At 36.2% G+C, this 15,493-nt stretch overlaps 1 protein-coding gene across 1 annotated transcript in view; it reads right to left on the reverse strand.

The window, feature by feature from the left end:
* Positions 1 to 15,493, reverse strand: part of LOC150084577 (uncharacterized) — a 316,151-nt gene that overhangs the window by 36,784 nt on the left and 263,874 nt on the right. The window contains exon 9 of the mRNA XM_090376290.1: positions 14,256 to 14,374. Within this exon, the coding sequence (XP_090232416.1) occupies positions 14,256 to 14,374 (119 nt within the window). The remainder of the gene's footprint in view (positions 1 to 14,255; positions 14,375 to 15,493) is intronic.

Below are 15,493 nucleotides of genomic sequence, written 5' to 3' on the forward strand. Positions count from 1 at the left end.
GAATTTCAACTTTAATCAACTTCACGACAACCAAGGACGGAGTTAGTGCACTCCTACTTCCTTGTGCATATTTTAATCCCATTTTCATCGTAATTACCACTTATTCATCCTCTTAATTTTTTAAAAACCAATCACCTTAAAATTAGCCAATCTCTTATTATTAAAACCATAACAATTGCAGATCGATCAAAGGTGAGTACTGGAAATTTAAGCTTTTGCTATTTTTGAATTTAATACAACTGGTATAAAAAAATAAAAAAAAAAACGTTCTAATTAAGTGTAGAAAAAATAAACAACTCTCTTCTTTTATTAAATAAACCAGGTTCATAAACAAAATAGGTACTTTCTAATTAAATAGAATTATGGCATCAATAATTTTTTATATTCTGTGCCTGTAAATTAGTCTGTAAAATTTATTCCCCCCATGTTGGCACGTAAAATGCGATTTTATTATTTTTAATATTGAAAATGCACATGCTACTTTTGTGGATGACTATCAATGTCAATATATATTTGTACACCATATATAAATTAGAGTACAGTAAACCCCCACTATTCGCGGTATCTGTTTTCGCATATTTGCGGTCGCTGATTTAATATAAAATGAAACCTTAAAAAATGTGAATTTTAAATCCCCGTGAACATTTTTAGCCATAAAAAAACATGGACGTGGCTAAAATCATCTTTCCTGGTCAAAACAGTACTCAGTGGGTGGGGGAGAGGGGTGACAAAATCGCAGGCATGGATGATTCTCGCTAATCCTTGTTCAGTATGTGCCATGCACTTGTCATGGAAGGTTTCGTGGTTTGCTTTTAATTTATATGCTTATAAATTGAATAAATTTATCAATTTATAAATTGATATGCTTACAAAAGTAAAAAATCTACCGTTTTGCAGTGTGTTAGTGTAAACAGACTTTTTCGGGTGTGTTAATGGAAGAAAGTGACTTTATTGTGTACAAGTTCTTTTCTAACCCCAACAAAAATATGGCTACGAATAACAAGGGAACTGTGAAAAGATCAAAGAAGGTGATGACATTAGTGAATAAAATTCAGTTATCAGACAAAATTTCTAATGGTGAAAGTGTCTCCTCAGTGGCAAAACATTATAAAATCAATAAGTCAATGGTATGATCAATCAAGAAATCGGAAGAAAAAATCCACCGTAGTGTCAGTGAAAATGCGCTAATTGCTTCAAAAATTTGCTCTGTAACTCGTGATGTTAAATTAGAAAAAATGGAAAAGGCTTTAAATCTGTGGATAGAAGACCGAACTCAAAATAAAATTCCCTTAAATTCACTCATTATTCGAGAAAAGGCAAAACACCTTTATCAACACTTTAGCGAAACTGGTGATAGCACTGGCGGGATAAGTTTTTTTAGCTATAGCAAAGGCGCTGGTTTGAAAGATTTGTTTGAAATTTCTAATAAATATTACATTCAATATTAAATTGTTTCTTATTTTCATTTCGATGCCTTATGCTTGCATTTCACTATATATTGTCTATGTACGTAGTCATATTATGAAGGTACATATAATACATACATAGAAAAAATTTTAGACTAGTTTTTCTTATATATTTTATACTTTGGAACGGAACCCCTTTATTACTATGGGAGCCATAACTCAGTATTCGTGACATTTCTCAGGAACGTAAATAGCGGGGGTTTACTGTATATGCAAATATGCATATTGTATCGTCATAACTTTAAATATGCAAGGAGTTCAAACTTGGCATGAATTATCCCCCATGAATAAACTGAACTGTGTAAGTCAGTTCTAAATTTTAATAATTTTCATTAAAATCAATCAGCTAATTCCACAGCTCTATATAGTCAACATTAATATTTTTCAATGTGGAAATTAATGCCTCATTATTATTGCTTTCTACTAATTCATTTATACTATATAGTTTTCTTGGATCAAGGAAGAAAAATATCCTCATATATTTTTTTTTTATTATTTATTTCAAATTTAAACTCAATACTTGTTACTGCATTATTAATTAGTTTTGTAAATTTCTACAAAAAATGTAATATAAAATAGAAAACAATAGAAGAACTGTTCATTGTATATACAAGTATATTGAAAATAATAATATAAGAAAGGGTTCAGAGCCAAAGCCAAAAAGCATACAATGAAACACAATATAATGATGAAGTTGATGAAAAAGATAATTTAGAGAAATCTGAAGAACACGAAACTTTAGAAAAGACCAATGAAAGTGACCAATGATCCTTATTGTGTGGTGTTAAATAAGTTTATTGCACCAAATCCTAATTCATCACAAACTGAAAAATTGATGTTTTTATCATATCACCCCATACAGCCGGACCAGAGATTTTAAAAATAAAAAATTTCCTTTTAATGAAATTATATTATATTTTTGAGATATGTACAATAATGATAAAATTTCAAGACAATAGTTATTATATTCTATTGACTTAATCAAAGTAGTTTGTAGTGTATGTATGGTGTATAACTATTCCCAGTGAACTAATTGTCTCTCGTTTCGATAAAACCATTGGATGAGCATGTCGAGTAGAATCTTATTTTCGGGCCAAAAAACATTACAATATAGAAAATTTCATTAATAGAATGATTTAGACCTAAAATGAGACGAAGTAACAAGGAATAAGTTATACAGGAAAGAATGAAGGCGTTTATCTTTTTTTAAATGACACTGAATAAAAAAATGAGGATTTTTTTCTTTCTCAATCCAAGAAATTTACATAATATAAATGAATTAATAAACAGCTATAATAATAATAATGACATTAATTTGCAAAATGTTGACTATACGTGGTGTCTCAAAAATACACGGCATAACTTCAGGAATGAGTTTCTCATATGTAGACAATAAATATATTTTACATCAGCATAGTTCTGGAAATGCTTGGTTTCCGAGTTTTGAAGGTCTGTCTATGACACTTAACTGTTCACATCACCTTATAGTAATTGTTCACAATGTCCACCTCCTGCCTGAATACAGGCCTCACATTGATGTCTCATGGACTCGTGAAGACAATTCCAAATTCCTGGCATATTTCATATTGTCTCACAACCTGCCACAATTCTATTGCGGAGAGTTTCCACATCAGTTGGAGTTCTCGCAACACTCTCCAAATAATCAAACGTTGAACAGCCAGTTGCACTGCTATTCTGCATGTGCTGATTCCAGGAGTGGTATGCACAACATCCAAAATCTCCTCCTCTACTTCAGGAGTCGTAGATCTTGATCGTCCTCTGTCAGCAGTACGAGGTGTAAAGATCCCATGTTCACAAAGGCGGCGATGGATACCTTTCAAACGTTTTCCTGTCTGAACATCTTTGTTCTGGGAACTTTTCATGGTACAAACGACGAGCCTCCAAAGCATTGCCGTCTGCCAAACCGTACATAAAGTGCATATCCATTTGCTCCTGATTTGAGTACATGGTCGAAATGGAAAACCACCAGATTCTGTCAGTACCTTGTGATGAAGGAAATCACCTAGGCAGAAGATAAGACACTCCGGTTAATAACTCGGGAACCAAGCATTTCCGGAACTATTTTGATATAAAATATTTTTATTGTCTACATACGAGGAACTCATTCCTGAAGTTATGCCGTGTATTTTTGAGACACCCTGTATAGAACTGCGAGATTAACTGATTCACTTTAGTGAATATTACCAAAATTTAGAAATGAAAAAAAAAAAAAAAAAAACTGAACTGTCTTGTACATTAGCAAACAACCTTGAATGAATTCATGCCAAGGTTGCAGTCATTGCATATTTAAAGTTATTAGAAGATACAATATGCATATTTGCATGTATTCTAATTTATATATGGCATACAAATATACAGGGTCATGCAAAGGTACTTGGGGGCCCCCTGACACAAAAGGGGTTAAGAGGTTCATTTATGTTGAGACTTGATGGCTCCATTGGGAAGCCCTGGTGCAGTGCATCCAATGCACCCCCATTTGCACAGCCCTGAAATATATAGACATTGTCATCCACACAAGAAATATGTGAATGTGCATTTTAAATATTAAAAATAATAAAATCATATTTACGTACCAACATTAGGAAGATATTTTACAGCTGCAATTTAAAGACGGGCACAGAATATAGAATTTATCGATGCCATAATTCTATTTAATCATAAAAGTACCCATTGTGTTTTTGTACCTGGTTTATTTAATAAAAAAAAAGCGAATGTATAAGTTAGTGCATTTGCATCATTTCTGTATATAGCCAACTACATAAGTAGTTATAAATTGGCATCACTAAGTATATCTCATGTTGTGAATACCTTCACAACGAGTTACCACGAATTGCACTACCTCGAATAAGTAACACTTCACCATAGGAGAAGACTATTGTTACTTATTCTCAGCGGATACCATCACCCATACGGCACCCACTAATGAGGAGCCAATAAACTCCAAAACGGTGCCGTATGGGTGATGGTATCTGCTGCGAAGAAGAAACAATAGTCTTCTCCTATGCTGAAGCGTTACTTTAGCATTAGTAGAGGCACACAATGCAAGAAAGCAAGCTTATGTAGCATCAGCCAAAAAAAAAGCTCCGATTTCACCCTCCATTCGTTCAAATACCTGTCCAGCTAAGTCTTAAATTTATTTAGACTATCAACTTCCACAACAAAAGATGGAAGTCTGTTCCACCAATCAACTACTTGCTGGCTAAAGGCAAACATCCGCACATCTATCCTACAACTGTCTTTCCTCAATTTGAATTTAAGCCCTCTCAGGTGATTATTCTGAGCAAGAGGAAGAATCCCATCAGCATTGAGAGTGCTCAAACCATTCAAGGCTTTATACACCTCAATAAGATCACCTTGCAGGTGCCTAGTCTCCAAACACTGTAATCTGCAAAACTTAAGCCTTTCTTCATAAGAGCAACCTTTTGTTCCATTCACTAATCTTGTTGCCCTTTCTGTACTCATTCCAACAGCTCTACATCCTTCTTGAAATTAGGCCTCCGGACCTGTATACAGTAGTAGTAGTAGTAGAGGTAGTGGCAGGCGATGCAAGAAAGCAGGTGTATGAGCTTATGCAGCATCAGCCAAAAAAAAAAAAAAAAAATCACACCATTCCCTCCAAATGCCTGTCTAGTTCCTCCTTAAGTTTATTCAACCTATCAACTTCCACAACGACAGATGGAAGTTTGTTCCAGCAATTACCACCCACTGGCTAAAGGCAAATTTCCGCACATCTATTCTACATCTGTCTTTTCTTAATTTGAATTTATGCCCCTTAGGTTCGAAATCTGAACAAGTGGAAGGATCCCATCAGAATTCAGTGTGCTCAACCCATTCAAGGCCTTATACACCTCAATCAGATCACTGCGCAGGTGCCTAGCCTCCAGCCACTGCAATTTGCAGAACTTAAGCCTCTCTTGGTAAGAGGGACCCTTCATTCCCCTCACCACTCTTGTTGCCCTTCTCTGTACATGCTCAAGTAAATCTACATCCTTCCTAAAATGAGGCGTCCAGACCTGTATGCAGTACTCAAGGCGTGGCCTGACCATTCCTTATACAGAGGGACAATCACCTCCTTTTCCCTGCTAGCAAAATTCCTATATATCATTGACAAAACCCCATGACCTGCCCCGGCAGCCTGTCTGCATTGCTCAGAAAATTTCATATCTGACTGCACAATTACTCCCAGGTCTTTTTCATTTTCTACCACCTTAAGTGTAGTACCATAGAGTTGGTACGTTTCTCTGGGGTTACTTCTACCCATATGCAATACTTTGCATTTGTCAAGGTTAAACTTCAGTTGCCACTTCTTAGCCCATCTGCCCAAATTATCTAGATCCTGTTGAAGTAGCACACTGCCATTACTGTCATTAACAACCCTGCCAACCTTTGTATCATCTGCAAACTTCGACATTAAGCCTGATATACCTTTATCAATATCATTGATAAATATACAAAACAACAGCAGACCTAACACCGAACCCTGTGGGACACCACTAATAACATTAGTCCACGAAGAGAAGCACCCATTGATTACCACCCTCTGTCTTCTCCCACTTAACCATCCTTTTATCCATTGTAGCAACTTACCCTTAATACCATTCTGCTTCAATTTGTATAATAGTCTTCCATGTGCAACAGTGTCAAAAGCTTTCCGGAAATCCAAATATATATCAAAATTATTTTTTGCAACCAGTTCCTTTGTAACCACATCATAATATCCTATCAAATTTGTCAGACAAGACTTTCCCTTAACAATCACATGCTGTGTCTGAATTATTGCTGCAGTCTAGTCTAGATGATCCTGCAATGCATCTTTAACCAGTGACTCCATTATTTTACCTGGAACAGAAGTTAAACTAACTGGTCTGTAATTACTCGTGTCACCCTTCGATCCCCCTTTGTGAATTGGGGATACATTTGCACTTCTCCAGTCCGTGGGAACCTCCCCTGAGCCCAAGGATTCTCTCATAATTATGGCTAAGGGTTTGCTTAGTTGCTTTGCCGCTTCCTTTAATATAACTGGATAGATCCCATCCACCCCAGGTGCTTTTCTTATGTTTAACTTCAACAAATTCTCCTCCACTTTGCTTTCAGTTATTACAAAATCATTAAGTATCCTGCTACAATTTGATAACCTTCTGCCATTTTCAAACCTTAATAATTCCTCATGTGTGAATGTAGATGCAAAATACTCATTCAGTTTGTTTGCTATTTGAACAGGATCATCAACAGTCGAACCATCAATGTCAAGTGGACCAATCAGATTCATCCCCTTCCTTTTAGAGTTTATATAAGTAAAGAAATCCTTGCTGTTTTTCTTAGCATCTTTTGCCAAGGATTTCTCATAATCTGCCTTCGCCTGCATAATCTCCTTTGTGACCTGATTACAGACTAGCTTATATCTGCCATAGGCTTCTGAGTCACTTGACTATTTATATGCATCCCATGCATTTTTCTTCTCTGTTACAAGTCTCATTAGTTCATTAGATAACCATTTAGGCCTAAACCTTGAACAATATTTCTTAATAGGTATGAAACTTTTAGTAGCATCCACGATTAATTCCTTGAATGCTTCCCACTTAGAATTTACTGTTGGTAACATCGTCAGTTTATCCCACTGTACAGAATCTAAAGACTGTCGGAGACCACTGTACTCACCTTTACGGAAGCAAAAACCCTTTCCTTTACCCCTGATGTTAATTAAATATTTAAGTAAATCCCACATCAGTACACTGTGATCACTGCCACCTAGTGGTTCCTTTATCTGCAAATTCTTAATACACGAATGATCACCGCTGATAACCAGATCAAGAGTATTACTTTCTTTGGTGGCCTCTCGAAAATGCTGCTGCAGAAAACAATCATCCAATAAATCCACAAAAGTCTGACTAGTGTGTGAGTGACCAACCCACAAGTTCCAGTCAATATCTGGGCTGTTGTTGTTTGGTTTTTAGGAGCATTAGCAACTAAGGCCATATTGCTCCGGGATATGCGGTGGTCATTCCCTGACCTTTCCACATCCTCCGTATTTGGTGGTGACAGGCTCGAACCCCGGTCTAATCAAGAAGCATGTGCTACGCACTGTTGCTCCTTCCCACCTGGCTACGGAGGCGCCCCAGTCAATATCTGGGAAGATAAAATCCCCCATTACAAGACATTCCGATTTACTAGCCCACTCTATTTCTCTGTACAATTGTTCATTGTACTCATTCAAGTCATTATGCCTATAACACACTCCTACTCTTATTTTTGCTTTCGCAGCGCTTATGTCACAACAAACTGACTCAAAAGTGCATTGTTCATCTATATCAACTGGATGCACTTCTTTTGATCTTATGTTTTTCTTAATTAACAGCATAATACCTCCTCCCTTTCTATCCTGTCTATCCTTTCTGTACACATTGTAATCCCCATATTCCAGTTCAGCATTCCTTATATCTGTGTGACACCACATCGCTGCTATCCCAACAATATCCGCCTTTGATGTCTTGACCAACATTTCAAATTCATCAAATTTATTTACTATACTTCTAGCATTGGTATGCATGCAAGCATACATGCTCCTACTCCTAGTTACCCTAACACATCCCATATACCCACCTATTTCAGTATGCAAGGTGGAGCCTGACCATCACCTTATACATGGGAATAATCACCTCCTTATCCCTGCTAGAAAAATTCCTGTATATCATTGACAAGACACCATGAACTACTCTTGCTTACCGTCTGCACTGCTCAGAAAACTTCATATCTGCCTGCACAATTACCCCCAGGTCCTTTTTCATTCTCTACCACTGTCAGTGTAGTACCACTGAGTTGATACGTTACTCTGGGGTTACTGCATCCCATATGCTGTACTTTACATTTGTCAATGTTAAACATTTGCCACCTCTCAGCCCATCTGCTCAACTTTTCTAAATCCTGTTGCAGCAGCATACTGTCATTAGTGTCATTAACAACTCAGCCAACCTTCGTATCATCTGCAAACGTGGACATTAAGCCTGATATACCATCATCAATATCATTTATAAATACAGAAAACAACAATGGACGCAACACTGAACCCTGAGGTACTCCACTAATAACATTAGTCCATGAAGAGCAGTGTCCATTGATTACCACTCTCTGTCTTCTCCCACTCAACCATCCCTTTATCCATAGCAGCAATTTGCCTCCAATTTGTGCAGCAGTCTTCCATGTGCAACAGTATCAAAAGCCTTTCTAAGATCCAAATATATGATATCAAAGTTATTCTCTGCATCCAGTTGCTTTGTGACCACATCATAGTATCTAATCAAATTGGTCAGACAAGACTTCCCCTTAACAAACCCATGCTGTGTGCGAGATATAACTGAAGTCTTGTCTAGATGATCCTGCAGTGCTTCTTTAACCAGTGCCTCCATTAATTTTCCTGGAACAGAAGTTAAACTAACAGGTCTATAATTACTTGTGTCGTCCTTTGATCCTCCTTTGTGAATTGGGGTCACATCTCTAGTCCATGGATACCTCCCCTGAGTCCAAAGAAGCTCTCATAATTATGACTAAGGGTTTCCTTACTTCCTTTGCTGCCTCCTTCAGTATACTAGGATAGATCCTATCCATCCCCGATGCCTTTTTTATGTTTATCTTCAACAATTTCTCCTCCACTTTCCTTTCAGTTATTACAAAATCATCTACCTAACTGCCAGAGTTTAACTCACCTCTGGCCTTCCCCTCCCTGAATAACTCCTCATGTGTGAATGTAGATGCAAAATACTCATTTAGTTTATTAGCCACCTGAGCAGGATCATCAACAGTTGAACCATCAATATCCAGTGGACCAGTCTGATTCAGATCCATCCTTCTAGAGTTTATATAAGTAAAGAAGTCCTTGCTGTTCTTGTTAGCATTCTTTGCCAAAGATTTCTCATAATCTGCCTTTGCCTGCCTAATCTCCTTTGTGACTTGGTTACAGACCAGTTTATCGTAGGCTTCCATGTCACCCATTAATTTATATGTATCCCATGCATTTTCTTGTCTGCTATATGTCTCATTAAGTTCATCTGACATCCATTTAGCCCTAAATCTCGAACAATATTTCTTAGTTGGTATGAAAAGCCTAGTAGCTTCTAAGATTATTTCTTTGAATGCTTCCCATTTTGAATTTTCTGTAATTTCATCAAGCAACATCATCAGTTGGTCCCACCGTATAGAATTTAAATACTGTCTCAGACCACTGCAGTCGCCTTTACGAAAGCAAAAACCTTTCCCTTTTCCTCTGATGGTAGTTACCTCTTTCAGTAAATCCCACTTCACTAAATCCCGATCACACTGTGATCACTGCCACCTAGTGGTTTCTTTATCTGCAGATTCTTGAACAGACAATCCAGGTACCGCCCTATACGTATACACATGTCCAAACACTGACGATGTTATTTTGGTCATAGGTCAGCAAAACATTTTTTACACAATTTCCTTCCATTCCTCTGTAGCGTCACTATCCACGGCTATAACTGAAGTCTTGTCTAGATGATCCTGCAGTGCTTCTTTAACCAGTGCCCCCATTAATTTCCCTTGAACAGAAGTTAAACTAACAGGTCTATAATTACTTGTGTCGCCCTTTGATCCTCCTTTGTGAATTGGGGTCACATTTGCACATCTCCAGTCCATGTGTACCTCCCCTGAGTCCAGGTAAGCTCTCATAATTATGTCTAAGGGTTTGCTTATTTCCTTTGCTACCTCCTTTATTATAACTGGATCGTTCCCATCCACCCCAAGTGCCTTTCTTATGTTTATCTTCAACAATTTCTCCTCCACTTTCCTCTCAGTTATTACAAAATCATCTAGCTCACTGCCAGAATTTAGTTCACCTTTGGCATTCCCCTCCCTGAATAACTCCTCATGTGTGAATGTAGATGCAAAATACTCATTTAGTTTATTAGCCACCCGAGCAGGATCATCAACAGTTGAACCATTGATATCCAGTGGACCAATCTGATTCATCCCCTTCCTTCTAGAGTTTACATAGGTAAAGAACTCTTTACTGTTTTTCTTTGCATCCTTTTCCAAAGATTTTTCATAATCTGTCTTTGCTTGCCTAACCTCCTTTGTGACCTGGTTACTGACCAACTTATATCTATCGTAGGCTTTCATGTCACCCATTAATTTATATGTATCCCATGCATTTTTCTTCTCTGCCACATGTTTCATTAGTTCATCTGACATCCATTTAGGCATAAACCTTGAACAATATTTCTATGTTGGTACGTAAAGCCTAGTAGCTTCCAATATAAGTTCTTTGAATGCTTCCTATTTTGAATTTGCTCTTGGTAACATCATCAGTTGGTTCCCACTGTATAGAATTTAAATACTGTCTCAGACCTCCGTAGTCACTTTTACGAAAGCAAAAACCCTTCCCTTTACCCTTGATGGTAGTCACCTCTTTGAGTAAATCCCACTTCAGTACACACTGTGATCTTATTCTACTTATTCGAGGTAGTGCAATATCATGGCAACTCATTGCAAAGGTATTCTCAATATGAGATATACCTAATGATGCCGATTTATAACTATTTATGTAGATGGCTGCAAATGCACTAACTTGTACATTAGTTAAACTATTTATGTAACCTGGGGCTTTAAAAAAACAGAATTATTTATTTTTCTATACTTAGAATTTTTTTGCTTTTATACCAGTTGTAGTTGTTAATTTCAGTTATATTAAAAGATATATAAGTATATGTCACAATATAATAGTGTAGCTTAATTTAATTTATTATGGTACTCACCTGTTTTATAATCTGCATTGATGTTAGAATAAAATGGATGATAATTTTAAATTTAAGTTAGCGTGAATAAGTTAGGATTTAAAAACAGAATTAAAATATGTGCAAAGAAGTAGAAGTGCACGTCTTCTTCCTTGGTTGTCAATGTTGAAATTGGAACAATTGGAGTTATATGGTTGAAAACAGAAGGCCAATAGCCATAACAAGTGGCTTTTGTTTTACACGTCTTTGACCGGTGCTATGTTATATGGTAGTTTGGAATTTAATACTTGGAGAGTGGAATGGCAGCGAAACCATTCTATAACTAGGGCTTCATTAGCATTAGCATTAGTAGAGGCATTTGATGCAAGAAAGCAAGCTTATGCAGCATCAGCCAAAAAAAAAAAAATAAATAAATAAATAAAATAAATAAATAAAAAATAACCACTTCCACTTCACCCCTCTGTTCGTTCGAAATACCTGTCCAGCTGAGCCTTAAACTTATTTAGGCTATCAACTTCCACGACAAGGGATGGAAGTCTGTTCCACCAACCAACCACCCGCTGGCTAAAGGCAAATTTCCGCACGTCTATCCTACATCTGTCTTTCCTCAATTTGAATTTATGCCCTCTCAGGTGATTATTCTGAGCAAGAGGAAGAATCCCATCAGCATTGAGCATGCTCAAACCATTCAAGGCTTTATACACCTCTATCAGATCACCTCGCTGGTGCCAAGTCTCCAGACACTGTAATTTGCAAAACTTAAGCCTTTCTTCGTAAGAGCACCCCTTTCTTCATATTGGAAAATTTTAAAACCGGATTTTAATTTGATAATAAGAATGGCTGACTCTACTAAGGGGGGTGTGGTTGTGGGATTGAACATGTGTTGCTAATTCGGTATTGGACTGTCCCATCCTAAAGCTATTGTAGTGGTAGTACGCATGTGTGTTTGATGTTTTGATAGAACCGTATTTTGTGGTGGTGCTACCAATGTAGCAAGCATTACAGTTATGTTGACATTTTATTAAGTAGACAATATTATTCGTCACTAATGTGGTAATTTTGTGTGTCTTTATATGAGTTGAATAATGAACCTAGTTTATTATAAGATGAGAATGTAAGGGTGGTATCGGTACCTTTGAATAAATGGCAGAATTGATTGGCAAAATTACTATGGTAAGGGAGGATAATACATGAATTATTATTGGAAATGTGTTTGGGTGGGTTGTTAATATTATTTTGGACTGTGATAATAGTTTGATTAATTGAATAGGATATTTCCTAGATATGAATTTACTTGTAAGATTTTGGAGTTCATTATTAAGTCGTAATGTGTGGAACTGTATTTTATAGCATTGTAAATTTGATTATAAAGGACTGCTATTTTTGTGTTAAGGGGATGATGCGATTCAAAGTGTTTGTCCGTGTGAGTATTTTTTCTGAAAATTCTTGTTCCTAGTTTTGTATCGCTTCTAAGACACACAAAATTACCACATTAGTGACATGAATAATATTATCTACTTAATAAAATGTCAACATAACTGTAATGCTTGCTACATTGGTAGCACCACCACAAAATATGGTTCTATCAAAACATCAAACACACGTGCGTACTACCACTACAATAGCTTTAGGATGGGACAGTCCAATACCGAATTAGCAACACATGTTCAATCCCACAACCACACCCCCCTTAGTAGATTCAGCCATTCTTATTATCAAATTAAAATCCAGTTTTAAAATTTTCCAATATGAAGCCCTATTTATAGAATGGTTTCGCCGCCATTCCACTCTCCAAGTATTAAATTCCAAACTACCCTATAACATAGCACCGGTCTGGAATCTCATGCACCTGAGATTCCCACGCGTATCCAGGAGCATCACGGGAACTTAGTCTTCTTAAATAAATGCATTCATTCTCATTCTACCATTGCCAGCTGAAGACGTGTAAAACGAAAGCCACTTGTTATGGCTATTGGCCTTCTGTTTTCAACCATATAACTTCAATTGTTCCAATTTCAACATTGACAACCAAGGACGAAGACGTGCACTTCTACTTCCTTGCGCATATTTTTAATTCTGTTTTTAAATCCTAACTTAAATTTAAAATTATCATCCATTTTATTGTAACATCAATGCAGATTATAAAAAGGTGAGTACCATAATAAATTAAATTAAGCTATGCTATTATATTGTGTCAGTTATAAATGGTACTTTAAGAGTTCTACAATTTTCGAATTGTAATTGTTCTATTTAAGTTTTTACACGAACAATTACTTATATCAAGTACTAATTTCTCGGTGGGCATTCAGTCCAACCTTGACTGCATATTGCCTGTTGCACTGTCCCTAGCAGAAGAATAAACTTAGGAGCTATAGTCATGTTTAGAGCAGACAAGAGCATGGTTGAAGTGTAGTACAGTACATCGATAAGCACGCCATGAAGATGATAAAAGGATGGAAATAATATTAAGCCCTTGTTAAAGGAATCTAGCAAACATGCTGGATTCCTATGATGTTAGCCTCAAACCTAGGATGTAAACGTTGGATCCCTGTGAAACTAATCTAGAGGAACAGCAGCATTACTCAATGTCACCTCACCACATTTGTTTGTTGTTTTGGTTTTTAGGAGCATTAGCAACTAAGGCCATATTGCTCCGGGGATATGCGGTGGTCATTCCCTGACCTCTCCGCATCCTCCGTATTTGGTGGTCACGGGCTCGAACCGCGGTCTAATCAAGGAGCGTGTGCTATGCACTGCTGCTCCTGCACACCTTGCTACAGAGACTCCCTCCACCATGTATAGGTGCCCGTGTTGAAGGGGTTTTGCTTTATGAATTATTTTTGAAATTAGTCTTTCATCACCTAATTCATGCAATCTTTTTCTATCTGCTTGTGGAAATTTATTTTAGAATGAACAGTGAAAGTAATAGTCATGCTTTAGAAATGATTTCTCTGAAAGTATAAAAATTATGTATTTGTAAAATGATGAGTAAAATAAGAATGATGATTAAAATAATAATTACTTCTTAAAATGGTTTTACAGTCTTCACATTCCCATTTCTCATTAGATGATGCCTTGGGGATGCAAGCAATATGACAACCTTGAGAACCACAAGTTTTACACACTTTAATCTTCCATTTTCTGTAATAGATTGATCGTCACTCATAAAAATGAACTAGTGTGTAATTTAGAAAGCAATACATCAGAACATTATACACATTTTATCAACTGTACTGTACATTCAATTAAATTTTACAATTAACTGCTAACAAATTTTGAAGTTATACTACTAAATTTCATAATTCTAGTATATCAGTTAAATGTACTATAAATGAAACTCACAAATTCGATACAACTGGAAATTTGAATTTAATCATCAAATAATTATATAAGAATACAATTTTCACCATGCCCTAAACTACTTTTTGTTTACTTTTTTAAATGATGGGCTGGATAATGCACCTTTATAAACCAGATTCATCCATACGATTAAAATTACTGAGCCTTACGACTGCAACATTGACCATTCAATTCACTGTTGTTCTTAATCTCATTCCTTGCATGGGGAACGACAAGCAGAACAAGCAGAAACATTACAAGCAGAAAAAGGGAACATAGGAACAAGTTACATACATGTAAAATAATGCAATAAGGCTGGGTTACATTCAAGAACTTCAAACCATCAGCCTGGTTACATTCAAATTATCAGTCTGTTGCTTTTGCAGATGTCTTTCTTCCTATTTTATAAACTTTTAATGAAAATTTGATTATAATTACATATATTAAATATATTTATTTAACGTTTCACAATCAGTTATTACTGACTACAAAAATAACTGTCGGTAAAAATTGAATAATTTTTTCTAGAATAATTAATTAGTAGAAATGTTTGAACTATTAGAGTAGTCAAAACTTGTGATTAATACTGAGCATGTAATTTAAAAAATGATAAAATTACAGCATGTGAGACATTGTCACACACACACACACACACACACACACACACACACACACACACACACACACACACACACACACACACACACACACACACACACACACACACACACACACACAATGTCAGTTATGTGTGACATAGCTGAGATTAAAATTAATGTCAGTTATAGCTAATGTATTGTATTTCAGAATGTGTGATTTATTAAAATTTTATACAATACTGTATAAAAGTGTGCATTGCTATTAATTATTATTGGTATTAGTAGTAATACTGGTATATGATGCAAGGAATCAAGGTTATAT

The sequence above is a fragment of the Mastigoproctus giganteus genome, chromosome 6, assembly GCF_048544385.1.
Source record: "Mastigoproctus giganteus isolate SK-2022 chromosome 6, ASM4854438v1, whole genome shotgun sequence".
NCBI classification, from domain to species: Eukaryota; Metazoa; Arthropoda; class Arachnida; order Uropygi; family Thelyphonidae; genus Mastigoproctus; species Mastigoproctus giganteus.